Raw genomic sequence first — 24503 nt, 5'->3', positions numbered from 1 at the left:
AAGACCCAGTAACAAAGTCAAAAGCTCTTTCTTAAGAGTAGTTATCTGCAGAGGATGGCAGGGCTTTTTTTTTCCAAAATCCCAAGGGCTTGCGCTGTGATTCACCAATAAGGCCTTGCCAAAGACTCCAAACAGCATCTCTATCTGCCACTGCCACTTCAAGGGACCAGCTGAGTCATATGGCCCAAGTGGCAGAGCAGCTTGCACAGCAGTCTGAACCTGTTGGAGAGCCTTCCCTTATTCTGGGCCTCACTCAAAACTAGCAGCTTTTCAAGTCACTTGATAAATAGGCTGGAGTAGCACACCCAAATGAGGAATTTGTTGCCTCCAAAATCCAGAGAGGCCCACTAGGCATTGTGCCTCCTTTTTAGTTGTGGGAGGAGCCAGATGCAATAACTTATCCTTCACTTTAGAAGCAATATCTCAACATGCTCCATACCACTGGACCCCTAGAGATTTCACTGAGGTGGAAGGTGCCTGAATTTTTGTGGGATTAATTTCCCACTATCTAGCACACAAATATTTTACCAATAAGTCCAGATTCATTGACACTTCTTCCTTACTAGGTCCAATAAGCATAATGTCATCAATGTAATGGACCAGCGTGACATCTTGTGGAAGGGAAAGTTGATCAAGTTTCCTGCGGACTAAATTATGACGTAGGGCTGGAGAGTTGATGTAGCTCTGAGGTAGGCAAGTGAAGGTGTATTGCTGGCCTTGCCAGCTGAAGGCAAACTGCTTCTGATGGTTCTTTGAAACAGGTATGTAGAAAAAGGCATTAGCCAGATCAATAGCTCTATACCAGGTACCAAGAGCTGTATTAATTTGCTAAAGCAGTGAAACTGCATCTAGAACAGCAGCTGCAGTTGGAGTCACCACCTGGTTAAGTTCAATAATCTACTGTCATTCTCCAAGACCTATCTGTTTTTGCACAGGCCTAATAGTTTTTTAATAGTCGAGTTGAATGGGGATGTGGTGGGAATCACCACCCCCGCATCCTTCAAGTCCTTGATGGTGGCAATAATCTCTGCAATCCTTCCAGGAATACGGTTTTGCTTTTGGTTTACTATTTTCCTAGGTGGAGGCAGTTCTAATGGCTTCCACTTGGTTTTTCCTACCATAATAGTCCTTACTGCATTTGTCAGGGATCCAGTGTGGGGTTCTGCTAGTTGCTGGGTACATCTATTCCAATTATGCATTCTGGAACTGGGGCAATCACTACAGGATGGGTTCAGGGACCCACTGGACCTACTGTGAGATGGATATGAACCAAGACCACATTAATAACCTGACCTCCATATGCCCCCACTGGACCACAGTGATGTTTTGGGTCTCCTGTAATTAGTGTCAGTTTAGAGCCAGTATCCAGTAATCTCCCAAAAGTCTGACAATTTCCTTTTCCCCAGTGAACAGTCACCCTCGTAAAAGGCTGTAGATCCTTTTGGGGAAGGCTGGGAGAGAAATTAACAGTATAAATTTTTGGCAGTGTACTGGAATCCTCCCTCAAAGGGACCTGGCCTCCCCTTCTTTCAAGGGGTTGTGGGTGTTTAAACTCACTCATCTGGGTATTGATTAAGGGACCGTGACTCTCTATTCTGGTGATTCAAGTTAGACTGCTGTTCACCTGACCTAGAATTCATCTGTTTGTACAGATCAAGTGAATAGATTTCCTATCTATTTCACTCCTGGGGACACCATGACTAAGTAGCCAATGCCATAAGTCCATATGAGTTAGACTATTCTGATTACTGCGTTGACTCCACTGTCCATTACAGTAACCACGCCCACCTTGTCTTTGGTAATTGAGTACCACCACTTGGCCCCTACTACCACGGGGTCCAATCAGCCCTATCATAGTTGGTGTCTTAATTCAGTTAGGGCAGTTCCCACTGTCAAATCTGATTTACATAAAATAGCAGTCACAGCAGTCTTCAAGGATGCTGGAGCTCTCTTCACCAATTTGTTCTTCACAGTTGTGGTAAAAGGTGTGTCCTCTGGGCATTCCGTGTGTGGGTCTGTGGGTCTAACTTGATAAATCCACTCTAGCATGCCAGTTTCCCTAAGCCTTTGGATACTTTATTCTACGGTATACCAAGGTAGGTCTGGTACTTCAGCTTGATTTAGGGTAGGCCGCCGTGTAATCCATGCCTCAGTAACCCAGCCAAATAAACTATTAGATCCTTTCCTAACTTCTTGAGCTGAAACATTGAATGAAGAATCTGTACTTAGTGGACCCATGTCAATAAACTCAGACTGATCCATCTTTATGTTCCTTGCACCATTATCCCACACCCTTAAGAATCATTTCCACACATATTCCCCAGGTTTCTGTTTGTACATATTAGAAAAGTAAAGCACTTCTTTTGGTGTGTAGTGTACCTCCTCCTGGGTCATACTTTGTATTTCACCTTTTGGGGCTCACTGGGACTGGAGTCTACTTATAAGTCTTGAAGCCAGAATCAGTAGCGTGGAATTGTTTTGAGAACATTTAGCATTGTCTTGTAAAGCATCTGGTTCAGGCTATGCCTCAGGCAATGACTCAGGCAAGGGCTCTTTAGAGGCAGCTGGGCTAGAGCTGATATCATTAGATGGGAGTGGAGGGGCTAATGTTTTTTTTGGGCAGGGTGATTTAGCAGACAAACATGAAGTAATCTCTTCAGATAGGAGTAGTTCTGTTGGCAGGAGTGATTCAACAGAATTTACTTCCGAGCCTAGTGTCTTCAGCTTCCCGATTATCTGCCCATATGTCCTCATCCCAAGTTTCAGGATCCCATTTCTTCCCAGTCAGTGCCCTCACTTTAACTTCAGATACCTCTTCAGGTTGACAATTCAGCTGGTGTTGTAATTTAGCCACTCTTACAATAAGACACTGGGTTTGGTTTTTGGCAATATCAGCTCTGTTATTATAAGAAATAATGCTTTCTTTCAAAGCACAAGTGGGAACTTTGAGATTGTTTGTGCAGCATTTCAGCTTTGACTCTGAAGCCCTGAGTGCATCTCTTTCTTTCACCAGTTTGTCTAGCGAAAGTAGGACCAACCAACCAGGTTCCTTATACTTCTCATTCTGACAAATCTGTAGAAAGATATCACATATGTGTTCACCCAGAGCCTTACCTTTCACTAATACCTGATCTATTGGTGGTGATATTTTGCATATTTGTATCACCACCTCACGCCATGGATTAGCAGTGCCCTCTTTACTGCTGGAAGCACAGTCATCGGCATCTTTAAGATGAACCAGAGTTGAGAACCAATTTAGAAAACTCATCCTTACAGTTTTCTTTCTGTAGAACCACTCTTGGTACCAAATGTCTTAGGCTAGGTTCCCTAGAGAAGCAAAACCAGTAAAGCATATAAATATAGCGAGATTTATATCAAGGAAATAGTTCATGTGACTGCAGAGGCTGGAACACTCCAAGTCTGTGGATCAGGATAGAAGCTTTTCCTGATTTATGTAGCCACAGGGACTGGCATACCCACGATTGGCAGGTCAGAGAGCAGGACTCTTGCTAACAGGGTGTGAAGATTGACGAATCCCAAGATTGGCAGATAAGCTGCTAGCTCAAGTCCCAAGAACCAGAGGTAAGACGAACAGAAGGCAGCTGCAGGATCCAGAGCAGGCAAAAGCCAGAATGTCCACTTATATTCAGATGCAGGCCAAATGCCCAAGGAAACTCCCTTTCAACTGATTGGCTACTCACAGCAGATCCCATCATGGGGGGTGATCACATATAAACACTGAGAATCATGGCCCAGCCAAGTTGACACACTATCTTAACCATCACACATGCTGAACTGAAGGTAGGGCAGGAAGCCAAAGGAGGTGTCTGCATGGTCAGACAAGCTATGGGTCTGGCGTGTTGGTTGTATTTTAATATTCCAATAGTTATGAATCCCTGAGTGAGATCTGTAGACTCTCTGGAACATTCTCTTAACCACAGAAGCCCCCTTTTCTAGCCAGTTTGCAAGGCTAGATGGTAGCATGGCTAGAAGAGGCCACTAGGGAAAACCAAAGGAGACTCCTTCAGTGTCTTAGAGTTTCAATGAACTGTACGTCCCTAAATATACCGTATTTTTACACAAATAATGCGCACCTTCTACATTTGTGTGCCAGCTGTGCCCTCCCCCACAAGGTATTTTCATAAGCACTGCTATGCCAGTTTTTTTTCTTGTTGCTGTAAAAAAATTACTGTAGCACACTTACCAAAATACCTCATGGCGGGGAGGGCACGGTTGGCAAACAAACATAGAAGGCACACGTTATTTGTGTAAAAATACAGTATACAAGTGGAACAACAACAAACCACCTAACCCAGTTGCTGTTGAGTTGATTCCAATTCATGGTGACTATGCATTTCAGAGTAGAATTGCGCTTACTAGGGTTTTCAATGGCTGCGATGTTTTGCCTGGACTTTCTTCCAAGGTACCTCTGGGTGGATTTGAACTGCCAGCCTTTCAGTTTGTAGCCTAGTGCTTAACTGTACCACTCAGGGACTGTTACACAAATGGAGAAGTTTCTGTTTTCCTACCAACAGAGCAAAACTTAGCCTTGCCTAAACAGAGGTAACTCAAATGCCCCAGTTTGGAGCTGTATAGTTTTGCCAGTTTGGGGAGAAAGTTCTTTCCTATGTCTCTTTGCTTATCCTTTTGATTCCTCCCTCCACCCCCAACAAAGTTGAGACATGTTGCTCTGGAGTAATTGGGCAGCTAGCAGGAATCCCATAGGGATTTAAGTGTTTTGGCTCTTAATTTCAGTACAGAGGACTTTGAGATTATGGACAACTCTTGCTAGTCAACCACCTGCTCACTTAGCCCACACAGATAGCCTTCTACCAAAACAATTATAATCCGTTGCCTTTCTAAGGATTATAGTTTTCCAAGAGCTTTTACTCTTGTGCCACTGTTCTCCATACCATAGCCAACGTGATCTTTCTAAAGCACAAAGTTGTTTACCTGTTTCCTGCCCTACTTCTCTGCTTTAAAGCCCTTGGATGGTTTCTCACTGTTTAAGAATGAAATCCAAACTCCTTTGTGCTGCCTATAAGACTGCCCCCTCTTCTAGCCCTTTCTCTCGATACTCTCCTCTATAGTTTTACTGAACATTCAGCATTTTGAACACATTTTTCTCCTCCAGGTCTTTGTACATCCTGTTTCTTCTGCCTGGAATACTCCCCACCTTCTTTTTTACCTGGCTAATTTCTGTTCTTCCTTCAGGTCTCAGCTTCCAGGAAATTTTCTCTCAACTTGCCAGCATTGTGATAGTTGCCCATCCTCTGTACTTCTGTAGCTCCTATCAAATTATGATACTTAAGACAACGATGTTGATATGTTTGCTTGGCTTTCTCTTCCCCTGAACTCTAAGCTTTGTGAGGACAGGAACTGTGTCTTGTTTACTGTTGTGTCTCCCTCAAATTTAAATACACTGCCTGGCACATCTCAGGCTCCATTAAATGTTTGTTAGAGGAACAAACATCCCTGGGAAGTGAGTGATATAGGGCTTAGTCCCCTTTCTCTCTGTTTTAGGAATAGAGGAAAGGACTTCGTACAAAGTCACATAAGTACTTGATGGAAGAGGCTGATCTAGAACCTGGCCTCCTCCAAAAACCAAAAAAACCCATTGCCTTTGAGTCAATTTCAACTCATAGCCTCCTTCAGAGAAATGTAATTTTCATTGGAAGATCCTGCGGAAATGCCTGACCCAATGAGTTTCCGTTCTTGGTGAGTCTATGGTGAGAACAGGCTGGCAGAGATGCTCTGGGGGGTGGGTAAATACATGGACTTGTGGCAGTTGGATGAATGGGTTTACCAACCTGTGATTCTCTCTTTCCCTCCATTCCCTTCCTGTTCACAGCATCAAGCCAAGCCCCCAGCCCCTGGTACAGGCTGGGGATGATGAGAAGAGCCAGAGGACCATCACTGTCAACCCTGCCCACATGGGGAAGGCGTTCAAGGTTATGAATGAACTGCGGAGGTACTTTTCCTATCTTGCCTGCGCTCTTTCCAAGGGAACTTGCGGGGTGAACATCATCAGGGACTGAGAACGGAAGTCAGAACATCACCACCTAGCGAGTTCTGACTCTTCCCCACCCACTCTTAGACAGTCACTTGGCTGACTGAGACAGAATGGTTTTGCCGGAAATCTTTTTCCCTACTTCTCTCTCTTTTTGTATTTATTTAACACCTATCGTTTTAGTGCTTAATCACAGGGGGAAAATCCTTTATGGTTACAGCAGGTCTGTTCATAAACTTGATTCCCATTGAACCAGCTGCTTGAAGACCAATAATAGAATGATTCCAACACCTACACTCAACTGCAGATTACAGATTGTGAATGCCACATATTTTCGTTTGGCCTCCCTCTCTCATTCTTGGTCTGCACTTAGCTTGTTAAGACAGCCACATGAATGAAGAATACCTAGCTGCTTAAAGGCAATTTAACTCTAGAGAAAGAAATTAATTATAAATGTACTCATCCCCTCTGATCTAAATGGTGAGGGGTGTGCAGGTCATTTGTAAGGCCAGTCTGCGTGTTTGATGAGCTTTTTCCAAGATGGATTTCGGGACCTGTACCTGTGTTCTTTTCACAAAGCCTGAACACAGAATCTCTTCCTTACCAGAGAGCTCAGAAACTTCCTTTGTCTATGCCATTATTTACTACTTGCTTTATCCTACTGTGAGCTGTGATTGTGTATCTCTTCCCTTCTTTAGTTTGTGAGTGAGCTCCCTGAAGGCAGGGGTTGCTTCTGAGTCACTTCTATCTCTAGCACCTGGCACTTCATAGGAGCTTCATTCACTCACTAAAGAGGCACTGGCTAGGACCTGGGATGGGAGCACAAAGTAAAAAATGTAAATAGTTCGATGAAAATGATCTTTCTACAGTGTGAATAGGTGTAATGAATGAGGAATGCACCAGGTGTCTGACAAGAGGTAGGTGAACCATAAATCTTTGTTTCTTAAGGCATGCTCCCTAAAGAGAGTGGTATTTGAGCTGAATTTTGAAGGACAAGAAAGTGTTAAAGAGATGAAGAGTGGTAGGGTGATGGGGAGGCATGACAGGCAGAGAAAATGCTGTGAGCAAAGGCACAGATAGCTGAAGAAGTGTTTGTTGAATAAAGGTTGAACTACTTTTGAACAAATATTCATTTCCTCATTTCTTCTTTCTGCAAGGCCCAGTCTTTGGCATTAAAAATGAAGTTAAATTAAATTTGTATTATGCCCCATTAACCCACTAACCACTGCCTTCGAGTCGATTCCAACTCATAGCGACCCTATAGAACAGAGTAGAACTGCCCCATAGAGTTTCCAAGGAGCACCTGGTGGATTTGAACTGCCAACCTCTTGGTTAGCAGCTGTAGCACTCAGTTTTTATTAGGCCTCATGGCAGACTTCTTGGAAGCTCCCCCAACAGGTGTCTTAGGCTGTGGGTAGTGCTGATGTTCATGCCTATGGGCATGCTTCTCTTGTCACTAAAGAATTTATTCATGTCGTGTTTCCTAGACACTATTGAGGCTCCCCATCTAGTTCACTTGATTGTGGCTTGTGTCGTTTGATGGATTTAAGACTCCAGGTCTTTCTCCCAGGCCTTTTTATTTTGCCTAGTATAGTCAACTTTGGAGCCTCGGTGGCACAGTGGTTAAGAGTTCAGCTGCTAACCAAAAGGTCGGCAGTTTGAATCTATCAGCTGCTCCTTGAAAACCCTATGAGGCAGTTCTACTCTGTCCTGTAGTGTTGCTGTGAGTTGGAATTGACTCAGTGGCAATGGGTTTGATTTGGTTTAGGGACCAGTGAGAGGGAGAGCTCAGGGAATGGATATGCACACGGAATTCCTCTCACCCTCACTTTCCATTACTTCAATTCCTTTTTTTTTTAAAGTAACATACAAAAAAAATCATCCTACAAAGTCCTTGTTGCTTTTCTTGCAAGTTACATCTGTTCCCAAGAGCACTGACTTGGATTTAACCACCTCCAACAGTCCTACTTCTCTTTTGCATAAATCAGTATTTGCCAAAGTCTGTTTCCCTCAAGATCCTCTGTGGGAAAAAAGGGCTCCGTGCCTAAATGAGTTTGAAAAATGCTATAAAACCCAGAAAAATGCTATATACATATTAAAAAACAAAAACAAACAAAAAACCATTGCTGTCGAGTCTGTTCCGACTCATAGCAACCGTATAGGACAGGGTAGAATTGTCCCGTATGGTTTCCAAGGCTATAAATCTTTACGGAAGCAGACTGCCACATCTTTCTCCTGCAGAGAGGCTGGTAGATTCGAACTCCTAACCGTTTGGTTAGCAGCCAAGAGCTTAACCATGTAGGCATATTGCAAGTTCTGACAAGTCATGTAATAAATAAGCTTGTTTAACTGAGGGTTTCCTGCACTTACTTGACTGTAGGCAACCAGTTGCCATTGAATCAATTCTGACTCATAGTGTCTCCAAGTGTGTCAGAGTAGAACTGTGCTCCAAAGGGTTTCAGTGGCTGATTTTTAGGAACTAGATTGCCAGGCCTTTCTTCTGAGATTCCTCAGTGTGGATTTGAACCTCCAATCTTTCAGATAAAGATAACCGTTTGCACCACTCAGCAGCTCCTATTTGACTGTTGTTGTTACGTTGTTAGGTGCCGTTGAGTCGATTCCGACTCTTAGCAACTCTATGCACAACAGATTGAAACACTGCCCGGTCCTGAGCCATCCTTACAATCGTTGTTATGCTTGAGCTCATTGTTGCAACCACTGTGTCAGTCCACCTTGTTGAGGGTCTTCCTCTTTTCCGCTGACCTTGTACTCTGCCAAGCATCATGTCCTTCTCCAGGGACTGATCCTTCCTGACAACATGTCCAAAGTATGGAAGACACAGTCTCGCCATCCTTGCTTCTAAGGAGCATTCTGGTTGTACTTCTAAGACAGATTTGTTTGTTCTTTTGGTAGTCCATGGTATATTCAATATTCTTCACCAACACCACAATTCAAAGGCATCAATTCTTCTTTGGTCTTCCTTATTCATTGTCCAGCTTTCACATGCATATGATGGGATTGAAAATACCGTGGCTTGAGTCAGGTGCACCTTAGTCTTCAAGGTGACATCTTTGCTCTTCAACACTTTAAAGAGGTCCTTTGGAGCAAATTTATCCAATGCAATGCATCTTTTGATTTCTTGACTGCTGCTTCCATGGCTGTTGATTGTGGATCCAAGTAAAATGAAATCCTGGACAACTTCAATCTTTTCTCCGTTTATCATGATGTTGCTTACTGGTCCAGTTGTGAGGATTTTTGTTTTCTTTATGTTGAGGTGCAATCCATACTGAAGACTGTGGTCTTTGATCTTCATTAGTAAGTGCTTCAAGTCCTCTTCACTTTCAGCAAGCAAGGTTGTGTCATCTGCATAATGCAGGTTGTTAATGAGTCTTCCTCCAATCCTGATGCTCCATTCTTCTTCATATAGTCCAGCTTCTCATATTATTTGCTCAGCATATGGATTGAATAGGTATGGTGAAAGAATACAACCCTGGTGGACACCTTTCCTGACTTTGATCCAATCAGTATCCCCTTGTTCTGTCCGAATGACTGCCTCTTGATCTATGTAAAGGTTCCTCTTGAGCACAGTTAAGTGTTCTGGAATTCCCATTCTTGCAATGTTATCCATAATTTGTTACGATCCACACAGTTGAATGCCTTTGCACAGTCAATAAAACACAGGCAAACATCCTTCTGGTATTCTCCGCTTTCAACCAAGATCCATCTGACATCAGCAATGATATCCCTGGTTCCATGTCCTCTTCTGAAACCGGCCTGAATTTCTGGCAGCTCCCTGTCGATACACTGCTGCAGCTGTCTTTGAATGATCTTCAGCAAAATTTTGCTTGCGTGTGATATAATGATACTGTTTTATTATTTCCACATTTGGTTGGATCACCTTTCTTGGGAAAAGGCATAAATATGGATCTCTTCCAATCAGTTGGCCAGGAAGCTGTCTTCCATGTTTCTTGGCATAGACGAGTGAGCACCTCCAGCGCTGCATCTGTTTGTTGAAACATCTCAATTGATATTCCATCAATTCCTGGTGCTTTGTTTTTTGCCATGCCTTCAGAGCAGCTTGGACTTCTTCCTTCAGTACCATCGGTTCCTGACTATGTGCCACCTATTTGACCACAGAACCTTTTATTTTGTTGTTTTTGTTATGTATCTGCTGAGTGGGTTGTGGAACTTGTTTTGAGCATGTGCCAGGAATAATCCTTTGCTGACATTTAAGTCAATAACCTTGTTCTTCCTCTATTTGTTTAGATTGTGATAATTATACAATCTGTATAGGTTTTGGCTGGGAAAATTTTAGTTCAGGTTTAGACATGGATGGCTAATTTTCCTTTTCTTTGTTTTTTTATTATAAAAATATATTTATTATAGAAAATTTAGAAAATATTTATAAGCAAAAAAGTCATCTGTGATTTTACTGCATAGTGGTTACCATTGTTAACACTTTGGAGAATATCCTTCTTATCTTTAAATAAATGTTTCAACTGATTTTTTCTTCTAGTGCTATATTGTACAAGTTTTTCTGTCACCAACTCCTCTACAACATTTTTTAAGTAGATGCATGATATTCTATTTTTGGTTTATTTTTTTCCAACAGTTCACTGTTGTTGGATGTCTAGGTTTTTCTAATTCCTCACGTGGATGACACCTGTAGTGGTTATCTTTGTAGCATTATACGCAGTGGTTACAAGCCATTGAAGCCAGACAGCCTGATTTCACATCAGACAGCCTTGTGACTCTGGGCAAGTTAATCTCCCTGACTTCACTTTTGTCTCCCATAAAATGAGGCTAATGATATTACCAGTATTGTCTGGTTGTTAAGAGGATTACATGAGTAAAGTGCTTAGGACAGAGACAGTACATACATGTTGTTAAATACCTGTGTGCATCCATGGCTATGATATTTCTGTAGAATTAATTCCTAGAAGTTGAATTGCTGATTTCAATAGCCGCAAATTCAACAAGCATTTATTATGTATCATCATGATAATAACACCTACTCCTTAGGTATTGTTGTGAGGCCCTGGCACACAGTGAGCATCATGTAAATGTTGGCTGTTATTATGATGATGTGCTGAACACTGTGCTAGGGTACAGGAATATGTCAGTAAATAAGAGAATGAAATTGCCGCCCTCAATGAAGCGAGCATTCTAGTGGGGTTCAAAGGATATATAAAATTCTAAGTGTTTGATAAGTACTTAAGTGGCTAGTTTCTAAAAACTGGAGTGGAATGGCGAGGCAGGGAGAGAAATGGGGCCTGAATAGATACCATTGATTTGGGTGAGTTTGATGGGAACTAGAGAGAGGCTGGGACATACTTTGTTTTGATGCGGGCCTGGATTAAAGCATTTTGCCATCCATGGATTAAGCTAATGAAATGTTACATGATATTCCAGGGACCTGGGGTTATTTTTTACATGGTTTTTACATCCCCCCACCACTCGATTTTAAGCTATTTTAGCTCAGGCGCACATGTTCTTTGCAATTTATGAATCACGGAATTCACGAGTTTCCTATTCTTTTTAATTCCAGCATAGAGAATGGGCTGTTGGCATGGTAACCACCCAGCCTTCCTCCTCCTTTTGCACTTTACTTCTCTGCTCTGGTCAGACCACAACTACTTCTTGGCAGCAGAGCCCTAATGGCTGTTTGGCTTCTGACTTACCATCCAGCCAGCAAGTGGGGAAGTGGTCCCTTCTTAGAACAGAACACCCTGACCAGTCCTGAAAAAGAGGGGGCAGGCGGGATGGAGCAATCAATGAGTATATAGAATCCACATTCTTGCCAGTCTCATCTTGATTGTTTTAACCTCTCATTTCACCAGTGCAAACAGTTCTCCACCCTCATCTTTTTTTTTGGATGGTCTGCAACTATGCCTTCATTACATCTTAGCACATTGTTTTCTGTATTTATTTATTTTTGTAACAACTTTATGGAGCTATAATTCATATACTCTACAGTTTACCCATTCAGAGTTACAATTTTAAGGCTTTTGGTGTATTCACAGAGTTGCACAACCATCATCACAACCTTTTCAGGATATTTTCATCACCCCAAAAAGAAATCTTATACCCTTTAGCAGTCACCTACCCATCCCAATATCCTCATTGCCCCCCCTCCACCCTAAAAAGGCAACCACTAATCTACTTTCTGTCTGTATAGATTTACCTATTCTGGACATTTCATATAAATGGAATCATACAATATGTGGCCTTTTGTGGCTGGCTTCTTCATTTAGCATAATGTTTTCAAGGTCAATCCATGTTGTAGTATGCATCAGTACTTCATTCCTATTTTGTTGTTGTTGTGATAAAATATAAACAAAAAAAATTTGCCATTTTAACCATTTTCAAGTGTACAATCCAGTGGCTTTAATCACACTCACAGCATTGTGTAACTATAACCACTGTTTGTTTCCAAAACTTTCTCATCCTCATCACCCCAAACAGAAACGCTGTATCCATTAAGCAACAACTCCCCATTCCGTCACTTCGTTCCCTTTGTATGAGTATACCGCCTTTTATTTATCCATTCATAAGTTAATGGACGTTTGAGTTGTTTCTACCCTTTGGCTATTATGAATAATGCTGTTGTGAACATTTATGTACAAGTTTTTGTGCAAACATATTTTTATTTCTTTTGGGTATATACCTAGAAGTGGAATTGCTGGGTCATATGATAACTCTATATTTAACCTTTTGAGGAACTGGCAAACTGTTTTCCAAAGTGGCTGAACCATTTTACATTTCCACTAGCAGTGTATGAGGGTTCTGATTTCTGAACAGTCTCGCCAACACTTGTTATTATCTATCTTTTTGATTATAGCCATCTTAATGGGTAGGAAGTGGTATCATTATGGTTTTAATTTACATTTCCCTAGTGACTAACAATGTTGAACATCGTTTCATGTGCTTATTGGCCATTCGTATATCTTCTTTAGGGAAATGTCTAGTCAAGTCCTTTGCTAATTTTTTAATTGGGTTATTTGTCCTTTTTCTTGTTGAGTTGTAATGGTTCTTTATATTTCTAGGTATGAGTTCCTTGTTAGATATATGATTTGTGAAAGTTTTCTTCAATTCTGTGGGTAGTGTTCACTTTCTTGATGGTGTTCTTTGAAGTGCAAAAGTTTTTAATTTTAATGATATTTAACTTATCTTTTATTTTTTTCTGTTGTTTGTGCTTTTGGTGTTAAATCTAAGAAGCTATTACCTAATACAAAGTCATGAAGACTTATCCTTATATTTCCTTGGAAAAGTTTAATAATTTTAGCACTTACATTTAGGTCTTTGATCCATTTTGAGTTAATTTTTAATATATGGTTTGAGGCCTAACTTCATTCTTTTGCATGTAGATATCCAGTTGTTCCAGCACCATTTGTTGAAAAGACTGTTCTTTCCCAGCTAAATTATCTTGGTACCCTTGTTGAAAATCAATTGCCTCAGAAAAGAAGGATCTCATAGAGTCCTGGTAAATGGAATGGGAGTGCTCAGCGGCCATGCCATGCTTCAGGACTGCCTCTTCCCTCTTCTATGCAGAGCAGATGCATAGAGATGTCTCTAGTTTGCAGACAGGCTTCCCATTCCCACTTTCTCACTCCCCAGGGGAAAGCACACCTTGAGTTTTTGGTGCGTTTCTCTTGTTTCTTTCCAGACTTTGAGTTTCTCTGTCCTTAAGATGTACTTCCCACCCATCAGAACTGCTCTCAGCAATTTGCTTAAGTGGCTTCTTAAACCTCATTCCCCTCCTTTGTTGTCCCTTTCCCATTCGTTCAAGAATTGTCAGCAACTCTGGGTAAGTGCGAGATATTCCACTCTGACATTTGCTTGTTCAGCACTTAGCCCTGAAAATTTGTTCAGCATTTCTGATCCATCTGTGTCAATAATTTCCTAATTGAAATACTAGTTGCCAAAATAAAACAAAAAAAACCCCATAAACCAAGTTACCCTTAAAAGCAGTGATAACTCCATTTTCTCCCTAAAATCCTCAATAGAAGTAAAAATGTTCAAGATAAGCCCATTCATATTAGGAACAAATTTTTAAAGTAAATTTTGACTGTACTAAAAAACCAGCCTGTTCTAAGATGACGTGTGCAATCCCATTTGGTTTCCATGGTATATGTCCCGAAGGTAGCTAAGACAGGTGAGAAGATTGTGGTGAGGTCTTGTGTCCATACTGTCATCATCAGCTAGGGCAGAGCCAGTACTGTTCCCAGTTGAGGTGGTTTATTCTAATAAAGTTGTATGGGGATTGTAGTACACTGTAGGGTGGAGTTCCACCCCTGGTTTCTGCTTCTTGGTGTCCAGAGGCCTCACCTTATCCAGGAGCCCCCTCACTGTGCCTTAGTCTATGTGCTGAACTTTTTTTTTTTTTAACCACCTTTCCCTGTTAGAGCTAACCTGTCTTTTGTCTTTTCCCATTTAAGTGTCAACCAATCATGAGGCATTGTGCTACAGTGGAAAGAGCACTATATCCTGAGTCAGGAGAACTAGATTCAAGATTCAGGTGTCTGTGGCTTTGGACAAGTCACTTTACTTCACTGAGCATCACAGACCAGATGATCTCTAACCTTCTCAGGCTTTATGATTCTATTCCTCTGATAAGTGAACCAGAACAAATATTTTAATGGTTGGCCATGGCTTAATGTCCTACACCAGGGATGGAAAACATATATCTTCTCTTTGTCTGTCAACCACAGCAAACTCATTCCTTGGTTTCAGTAGTCTCACACCAAACCTAGTCATGGCCTCAGACTTCTCAAACTAGTATAGTGTGTTAAGTCCACTGCCGGTGGATCACAGTTGAAATCTGTTTGTCCTCTTTATCTTTCTTCCTACCTCCAGTGCTTTAATCCAAAGGAGGGTGATGATCAGGTTACCATAGAAGTCAAGACATGGGTTCTGGGGTTTCTTTATCTGCATTCAAATCATATTTTCATTGCTCTCTTTCTGTGTGACCTTAGGAAAATTATTCAACTTTTTGGGGCCTCAGTTTTCCTATCTGTAATATGGGGATAGCAATAGCCCTATCTTAAAGAGTTGTTTTTAGCTGTCATTGAGTTTGACTCTGACTCGTGGCAACTTTATGTGCAACAGAACAAAAAATTGCCTTGTTCTGCATCATTCTCACAATTCCCAGCATGTTCAAGTCTATCATTTTGGCTGTTGTGCCAATTCATCCCATTGAGGGTCTCCCATCACTGACCCTTTAGTTCTCACCAAACATGGTATCTTCCTCTAGTGATTGATGCTTCCTGTTGACATGTCCAAGGCAAGCATGTCAAACAATGTTCTAAAGAATTTTAGGAAGGGTTAAATGAAATAATATATGTAAAGAAGTGCTTAGAATAGTACCTGGCATATGTAACTCAGTAAATGCTAACTATTATATTAATGACTGGCATAAAAACATGGAAGGCTGAAGAAGGAAAAATTCTTGGGTTTACAGTGCCTTGTGGCATCCTTTCAATCTCCAGATCAGCCAAATATCCACTCAGTCTGTGAGTGTGGATTGATCTCATTTCGTTCATGCATTTATCTATTAAAAAATTTAAGGCCTTCCATGTGCTAGGCATGCAACCAGGTGTCTAGGGTAAAATAGTAAATAAGACAAGTTTCTTTCAGAGTTCACAGTGTAGTAGTGGTGAAAAACAAGTAAAAAGACAATTACAATATCCTTGGTAATTGCAATGACTGGGGTTTGCACAAGGTCTTTAGGGCACACTGTGTGCAGGGGAAGTCTTCTTGGACTCTGATAATGCTAAATCTGGGTGGGAGAAGAAATACCTGAGTCCTGCCGATCTGGCTTGACTCTTACAAGTATACTGGACGTAGTGGATCTCGTGGGGAATTGTTGCTCTCACTGACATCTCACCTTAGCGGCATGCTCATGCTCCTCAGCATTCATTCAGTCGTTCCACCGACAGCCCCCAACTTTTCCCAGTACTCCTAAGCCTCAGTCAGAGCTGATGGAGTTGGGAAGCAGAGAGGTGAAGACAAATGAAGGGGCCCTGAATTTGCAGCCACAGAATAGTTGAATCTCTCTGTGTGCCATTGAAAAGCATAAATATCAGATTTATCGGGGACTTGGAAAACTTGATGAGTTCATGCCATGCCTAACTCAAGATACAGCCTGTCCTTTGTATGGTTGAGGGTGGATATTGTTTGTGCTGTGACCCAACTTGTTCCCTCCCTGATGTCTTACAGTAAGCAGCAGTTGTGTGATGTGATGATCGTAGCAGAAGATGTCGAGATTGAAGCCCACCGTGTGGTCCTGGCAGCCTGCAGCCCCTACTTCTGTGCGATGTTCACAGGTATGGTGAGGGCAGACAGTAGCTCACAGTTATGGGGCTGCCGTCCCACTGGGAGAACATTGTGGGCGGTGGCATGAGGAAAGGGAGGGAAGAGAAGTCTAAGAAATTCACCCTAAGGAGCTTGTATGTGCCCAGATACTTTTCTTTGCACTGTGGAGGACTTGATGGAACCGTAGCTCAGCCAGGCCAGTCATATATCTAGGCCTTTGTCCACTTGGTCTCTGTGAGGTAAAAGGAGGTAGAACCTTTATAGCCCATTAGTTCTCAAACTTCAACATGCATTAGAATCATGTGAGGAGCTTGTTAAAAATGTAGATTCCTGAGGTCATCCCCAGACCTTTTGATCTCTTCATTTTGCAGGTAGGGGACACAGGCTGAGAGAAAAGACAGGACTTACCATTTGTCACACAATGGATGACTGACTCTTAGCCTCTTGACTTTCTGATCCAGTGCTCTGTGAGCTGGTCTACATTTTGTACTTCCCTAGCCCTTCCTTCAAAGCAGGGGCCAGGGGCCTCCTCTAGCCTTTTCAGGGGTGTGGAAGAGATTTGGGAGAAGTGATATTGGGGTTTGGGGGATAAGACATAAGCATACTTATCATTTGGCATTTAGTTTCAGTGCCTTGGCCAACTTTTCAGGGACTCCCTGTTTCCTGGCATGCCACATAGCCTTGTTCAGCTATTCTGTATGTGTTAATTCTGGGACTGAATCCCCTGAAACCTATGGGCTGAGCTTCCTGTCTGTAGTTCCTCACAACAGCTTACCTAGAACAGGACATGTAATGTTCCACAAATCACTGCTGACCGAAGGAGGCCAGACTTCTGATTGAGCTTGGAGATACCCCCAGACTGGGTTAGATGACCCTTCTACATGCTCACCAAGTACTCTGTGCTTACTCTGAGTGTGGTGACTATCACTGTGTACTCTTGTCTGTTTTCTGGTGTGCCTGCAGTGCCCATCCCCTGGCTTCTCATCTAATTGGCTGCTTCTCATATAATTAGCTACAGTTTCCTGCTCAAATGTCTCCTCTTTAGAGAGGCCTTCTCTGACCACGCTAGCCATAGTTTCAACACCCTGTCTCTTTCTATCTCATAACTTGACTTTATATATATATTTTCATAATATTTATCACTATCGAAATCATCTTGGTTGGTTCCTTATGTGCTGTTTTTCTGTTTCTCCCCACTGGAATATACACTCTGTGAGGACAGGGGCCTTGTACTTGTTACTGTATACTGAACACCTGGCACACAGTAGGTACTCAAATATTTTTTGAATGAGTGAATAAAATGCCTCCCATATTTGATTGTAGAGCTTGGGTGCTTGTGTACCATGTCTTGTCATTGTTGATTCCTTAGTGCCCGACACACAGGGCCTGGTATAAAGGAGGCGCTGAATAAGAGAAGGTTAAAGAATGGACATGGGCTTGCCGAGAATGGGTCAGTGCGGGTACATTTTAGATGAGTGGACTGTAACTCTTTTCCTAATACAGCATGCAGCCTCTGTGGGGCAAGAGTGGTTCTTCTTCGGGGAGATATGGCTCTTGTGTTTTGGGAGTTCCTCACGTGTCCCCCTTGGCTCATCATGTGAAGGAGCTGGTCTCAGCTTGGAGCTGTGCTTCTGCTGGGTGGAACAAACCACTGTTGCTGCATAGTGAGCCGTGGGCCAGGAATTTTCATAGTGTAGCCTGGAAAACAAGCTATTTTACTACCTGGAAATTTTGAGCCCCATTCTCTTTGGAGTAGTCTCAAACCCTAGTAGCAAGGTGTTTCTTTTCTGTTTTTTCTTACCCCTTCCATTTCTCTTCCTTTTAAAATAATTCATTTTGTCTGCAACAGGTCTTTAGCTATAATTTCAACATATACCTCTGCCAATCATTCTTTGTGTGTGTGTGTGGTTTGGAAAAATCAATGTTGAGAGGAATCTGGCATTGCAATGAATTGTATGTAGTGTTGGCTTTATTTTCATTAATGAACTTGCCTCGGGACATAATGAAAGTACCTTAGCAAAAGCAAGGTGATGTTAGAAATTGGGAGAAAAGATGCTTCCCAGGGCAGGTCTTGGATTCTAATAATTGAAGGAAGGAGAGAATCAAAAGAAGAAAGCAGTCTAATGTGACACGTATCCCAGGCTTTCCACTGAATCTGGTAACCATCCATTCTTAAATCTATCATCCATCTAAATGCTATTCACATATGTTCATTGTAGAAAAAAAAATTAAAAGATGCGGAAAGCAAAAAGTAAAAAATTATATCTAATACAACATTTAGATAAGATTTTTCTTTATATCTTTTCAGATTTTGTGTTTATAAATATATACATACACAAAATATATTTTTTGCATAAATTATATATACAGTTTGTCTTTTTTGACTTTTTGATACACTTATTTAAAAAACTTGCTGTTCATCTTTCTGGATGTTTTTCCTCCCTGCCTCTTTGCCTTCCTATTCCCTACTCACCCTTCATCACTGCTTAAGCATCACTTCCACAGGGAGGCCTTCCTATGCCTCCCCCGGATGAGGTTAAATCCCTTTGTTCTTTGCTTTCATGGTACCTTTTGGTTCTCTTTAGCAATGCTCCTCATCTGATTACTTGTTCAATATATGATTTTCTAGATCAGTGATAAGCTTTGTGAGGACATGAACTGTACTTTTTTATTCACTGTCTAGCATGATCTTCTTACTAGGTGCTCGACAAATATTTGTTGAATTGAATTTAGCAATATGTCATAAATATCTTTACATGTCAAAGAAATCACTTTACATCATAATTTTAAATGGCTTTGTAAGTTTCAATCATATGAATGTATCCTAATTCAAAAATGGTTTCCCAGTTAGAAATAGAACTACCATACAAGCCAGAAATCCCACTCCTAGGAATATACCCTAGAGATACAAGAGCCTTCATACAAACAGATATATGCACACCCATGTTTATTGCAGCTCTGTTTACAATAGCAAAAAGTTGGAAGCAACCAAGGTGTCCATCAACGGATGAATGGTTAAATAAATTGTGGTATATTCACACAATGGAATACTACGCATCGATAAAGAACAGTGACGAATCTCTGAAACATTTCATAACATGGAGGAACCTGGAAGGCATTATGCCGAGCGAAATTAGTCAGAGGCAAAAGGACAAATATTGTATAAGACCACTATTATAAGATCTTGAGAAATAGTAAACCTGAAAAGAACACATACTTTTGTGGTTACGAGGGGGGGAGGGAGGGAGGGTGGGAGAGGGTTTTTTTATTGATTAATCAGTAGATAAGAACTGCTTTAGGTGAAGGGAAAGACAACACTCAATACATGGAAGGTCAGCTCAATTGGACTGGACCAAAAGCAAAGAAGTTTCCGGGATAAAATGAATGCTTCAAAGGTCAGGGGAGCAAGCGCGGGGGTCTGGGGAGCATGGTTTGCGGGGACTTCTAAGTCAATTGGCAAAATAATTCTATTATGAAATCATTCTGCATCCCACTTTGAAATGTGGCGTCTGGGGTCTTAAATGCTAACAAGCAGCCATCTAAGATGCAGCAATTCGTCTCAACCCACCTGGAGCAAAGGAAAATGAAGAACACCAAGCCCACATGACAACTAAGAGCCCAAGAGACAGAAAGGGCCACATGAACCAGAGACCTACATCATCCTGAGACCAGAAGAACTAGTTGGTGCCCGGCCACAATTGATGACTGCCCTGACAGGGAGCTCAGCAGAGGACCCCTGAGGGAGCAGGAGATCAGTGGGATGCAGACCCCAAATTCTCATAAGAAGACCAAACTTAATGGTCTGACTGAGACTGGAGGAATCCCGGCGGCCATGCTCCCCAGACCTTCAGTTGACACAGGACAGGAACCATCCCCGAAGACAACTCATCAGAAATGAAAGGGACTGGTCAGCGGGTGGGAGAGAGATGCTGATGAAGAGTGAGCTAATGATATCAGGTGGACACTTGAGATTGTGTTGGCAACTCTTGTCTGGAGGGGGGATGGGAGGATAGAGAGAGAGGGAAGCCGGCAAAATTGTCAAGAAAGGAGAGACTGAAAGGGCTGACTCAAGACGGGGAGAGTAAGTGGGAGTAGGGAGTGAGATGTATGTAAACTTATATGTGACAGACTGATTGGATTTGTAAACGTTCACTTGAAGCTTAATAAAAGTTATTATAAAAAAAAAAAAAAAGAGGAAGCTGGACAAGAAAATAAAAATAATAAAAAAAAATGGTTTCCTTATTTGTTGTAAATTATAGTTCTTTCTAATATTTTGCTATTATAAATGATGCTATAATGGGCATCTTTGTATCTTAATTTTTATTTATGTTCCTGATTATTTCCTTAGAACATGTTTCTAGAATAAGAACTACTTGGTTAAAGGGTATGTACATTTTAAGACTCCTGACACACATGCCAAGTTGCCGTCCAGAACAGTTAAACCAGCTTATGCTCCTATCAGCAATATATAAGATTTATGTATTGTTCGGAGTCCCTTGGCTTTGCTTAAGTCTTGGTAAACCAAAAACCAAACCCATTGTTGTCAAGTCAATTCCAACTCATAGTGACCCTATAGGACAGAGTAGAGCTGCCCCATAGGGTTTCCAAGGCTGTAAATCTTTACAGAAGCAGACTGCCACATCTTTCCCCTGTGGAGTGGCTGCTGGGTTCCAACCGCTGACTTTTCGGTTAGCAGCCGAGCACTTAACCACACAGGTACAAAACAAATCAGTAACATTGCAAAATTTTGCTCTAATTATTAGGTTCAGGTTCAAAATACATAAAAGGAGTAATGAAAAGGCCTAGCTGGCTATTGTTAAGTCCATTTCTATTGGCGTGTTTAAGGTCAAAAGGAAAACAACATATACATGGTTTTCTTTTTTAAAAATTTTTATTGTGCTTTTAGTGAAAGTTTATACATCATCAGTCTCTCATACAAAAATTTGTATACACCTTGCTATATACTCCTAGTTGCTCTCCCTCTAATGAGACAGCACACTCCTTCTTTCTACCCTGTATTCCTATGTCCATTCAGCCAACTTCTGTCCTCCTCTGCTCTCTAATCCCCCCTCTAGACAGGAGCTGCCCACTTAATCTCATGTGTCTGCTTGAACCAAGAAGCTCACTCCTCACCAGTATCATTTTCTGTTTTATAGTCCAGTCCAATCCCTGTCTGAAGAATTGGCTTTGGGAATGGTTCCAGCCTCAGGCTAAGAGAAGGTCTGGGGACCATGACCTCCAGGGTCCTTCTAGTCTCTGTCAGATCATTAAGTCTGGTCTTTTTACGAGAGTTTGAGGTCTGCATCCCACTGCTCTACTGCTCTATCAGGGATTCTCTGTTGTGTTCCCTATCAGGGCAGTCATCGGTTATAGCCAGGCACCATCTAGTTCTTCTGGTCTCAGGCTGATGTAGTCTCTGATTTATGTGGCCATTTCTGTCTCTTGGGCTCATAATTACCTTGTGTCCTTGGTGTTTTTCATTCTCCTTTGATCCAGGTGGGTTGAGACCAATTGATGGCGTGGTTTTTTCAAGTTGAATGTGGTTAGAATCTTTTACTCAGGCTCAAAGTGTTTTTAATTTTTTGTCCTTTGAGCTCGTGTTGCCCAGATGTGCTGTGGTGGTTCCAAATACCAGCTCCACAATCCTTGACCATGTCTTGCCCACAATAACTTGGAATAAATGTGAAACAGAGGTCTGAGTGCCTACCGGAGAGTGTCCAAACGCAGCTAGCCTGTGAGAAGATCAGGCATGGGCAGTCAACCTAATTGCCCTTCGTTCCCTTCAGCACAGTAAGACTGGAGAGGCCAACAGTGCTGTGATCAGCTCATCTTTTTGCTATAGGTATGGAATACGTAAGATACCAGGTTCACCTCCTCCGTCCCCTCCCCACCAGCCAGTACCTCCATCCCAGGGGTAACAATTTTCCCAAAATAGCATAGTCAGTTTTCCTTTCTTTTTATCATGGCCTTTTCTATGGGTCCTGTGTACTATGGCATTTGTCTTCTGTATGTGTCCTTGACCTACATGGCAAGTAAATACTTTTTAAAAGATCCCCATTTTATAGGTCTAAAGGAAGAGAAGTCTAAAGAATATGTGGGCTCAGGGTCTTATCCCAACATTATTCCTAAAAAGACATTTGGGCTTCACCCCAAATGAAGCCCTGGGAGTGAGCTGTCCCACTCTTCTGGTTCTATTGCATGTACCATAAGCAGTGGTTGATTAGGTCTTTTTTTTTTTTTAAGAAGAGTTACTGTCTTGTTTTTATTAGATTTAGGCTGATGCTCAACTGGTGTCTTTAAACATATGGTAAGTGACAATACAATGTAGAGGTCAGGGATGTGCTGGGTGTAAGAGGCAAGTGGCTTGGAATTTGAGTGGCCACTGATGATCCACAAAGGAGAACAATGAGGGCCACTCATTCGCTCACCTCCCATGTATCCACTCATTCCATAGAACGTTTATGGCATCCTTTCTGTGACTGTGTTTTGAATGTTTGCATGGTGTCTTAATGTCTTTGAAGAACTTCACATAACATGCAGCTCAGCAAGATTAACCTAAGGCAATGGGGCAGGGAGGGAAGGGGACAAGGGAATCTAATCCTTTCTTTGGACAAAGTGGGCCTCGAGGGAGGCTGTGGAGTAGTAGTAGTAGTAGCAGATAGAGCCTGGTTTCTGAGATTTTGCCCCTGAGGAGTCAAGGATTGGGTAGAATAGTTCAGAAAAAGGGGATGGCAGCATGTGGGCCTGCCTGGGATTAAGGAGTAATGGCCTCACCTTCCGTGTGACTGTCTTCCAGAGGTGGTCTCCTTTGGGCTGAAAAACAGTGACATAGGGTTTCATGTTCCTGTCCCTAACATATCACATCAAAATCAGGTATCCTTTTGTTGCTTTGGAGACCCAGATTTGGGAGAGTGAGGGGTACAGTGTCTTATATGTTGTTCTTTTTTAGAAAAAGTTATTATAAAAAATATATAACTGAACATTTGCCAATTCAACATTTTTCAGGTGTACAATTTAGTGATATCAGTTACCTTAGTTATGTTGTGCAACCATTACTCATAATTGTTGTCAAATTTCTCATCACCATAAACAGAAACTCAGTGCTCACTAAACAATGACTCCTCCTTTCCCTGTCCCTCCCACCCCTGGTCACCACTAATAAACTTTGATCTCGACACATTTGCCTATTGTTATTTCATATAAGAGGGATCATACAGTATTTGTATTTTTGTGATTGACTTATTTCATTCAACATAATGTTTTCAACATTCATTCATGGTATAGTATGTAGCAGGAATTCATTTCTTTTTATGGGTTAAGTAGTATTTAACCCATAAATGGGTTAAATGGTTAAATGGTGAGGTTTTTTTCAAGAAGTGATCTGGATTGTGGTTCAACGGAGGACTATGTAGAGCCTAGGAAGAGAGCCCACTATTTAGCCATCCACCAATCTCCCATTAAGGTGCAGCTGGTTTGACTGAGCTGGTCTGGGGTCAACTTGTCTGGGCTTAGAGTATATCAGGCTTGAAGTCCAGACTGGGGATCACCATTGGTACGGAATGTTTTATGAATGTTTGTAGAGGAGGTGGGAGTTGGTGTTGTGGAGGCCTCTTTGCTAAGGATTAAACACAGGGGTGGTAAAGCCAGGTTGCATTGGGAGATCCTGACTCCAGCACTTAATAGGTGTATGGGGAATTCATTTAACCTCTGTGATCCTCAGTTTTCGTATCCGTGAGATTGGGATAATATAACTAGGAAAGAAATGCAGGTAATGGGTATAAGGCATCCATCACAGAGCAGGTACTTAATAAAATGTATTCTTATTATTTGTAGAGCACTTATTGTTTCCAAGACTCTTGTGGATGTGAGGGGTGGCTGGAAGGATGCTGCCCTGATGGTGATTAGGGTTGGTTTGAACATTCATGTAACTGTACACGCCATTTCTTCCTGACTTTAAGCCCCACTGGCAGGATTCAAGGAGGTGGCATTTCTCTCTCTCATGTGAAGTTAATGTATGACTTAGGCCTTCGTGCTCAGCTCTAGACAACTGAATTGGCAACCCAGACGTTAGGACTGAGATGAAGATTGGAGGAAGGAAAGTTTAATAACCATCTAAACACACATGAAGGATCCTTATGCAAAGGATAAGGACCTTGTGTTTTCTTTCCACTCAGGATAT

General features: G+C 41.8%; 1 protein-coding gene across 3 annotated transcripts in view; it reads left to right on the top strand.

Annotated features, from left to right (window-relative positions):
* KLHL3 (kelch like family member 3) overlaps positions 1 to 24503 on the top strand; it is a 145878-nt gene that overhangs the window by 25176 nt on the left and 96199 nt on the right. For 2 of the 3 annotated variants that reach the window (XM_010590853.3, XM_064276538.1), the window contains exons 2-3: positions 5852 to 5971; positions 16229 to 16335. In XM_010590853.3, the coding sequence (XP_010589155.1) occupies positions 5852 to 5971; positions 16229 to 16335 (227 nt within the window). Of the gene's footprint in view, positions 1 to 4991; positions 5719 to 5851; positions 5972 to 16228; positions 16336 to 24503 lie in introns of those variants that run through there. The other variant, XM_064276548.1, reaches the window with a different exon arrangement.

The sequence above is a fragment of the Loxodonta africana genome, chromosome 2, assembly GCF_030014295.1.
Source record: "Loxodonta africana isolate mLoxAfr1 chromosome 2, mLoxAfr1.hap2, whole genome shotgun sequence".
Lineage (NCBI taxonomy): Eukaryota > Metazoa > Chordata > Mammalia > Proboscidea > Elephantidae > Loxodonta > Loxodonta africana.
The sequence above is the reverse complement of the archived record's forward strand: the minus strand, read 5'-3'. Positions and strand labels throughout refer to the sequence as shown.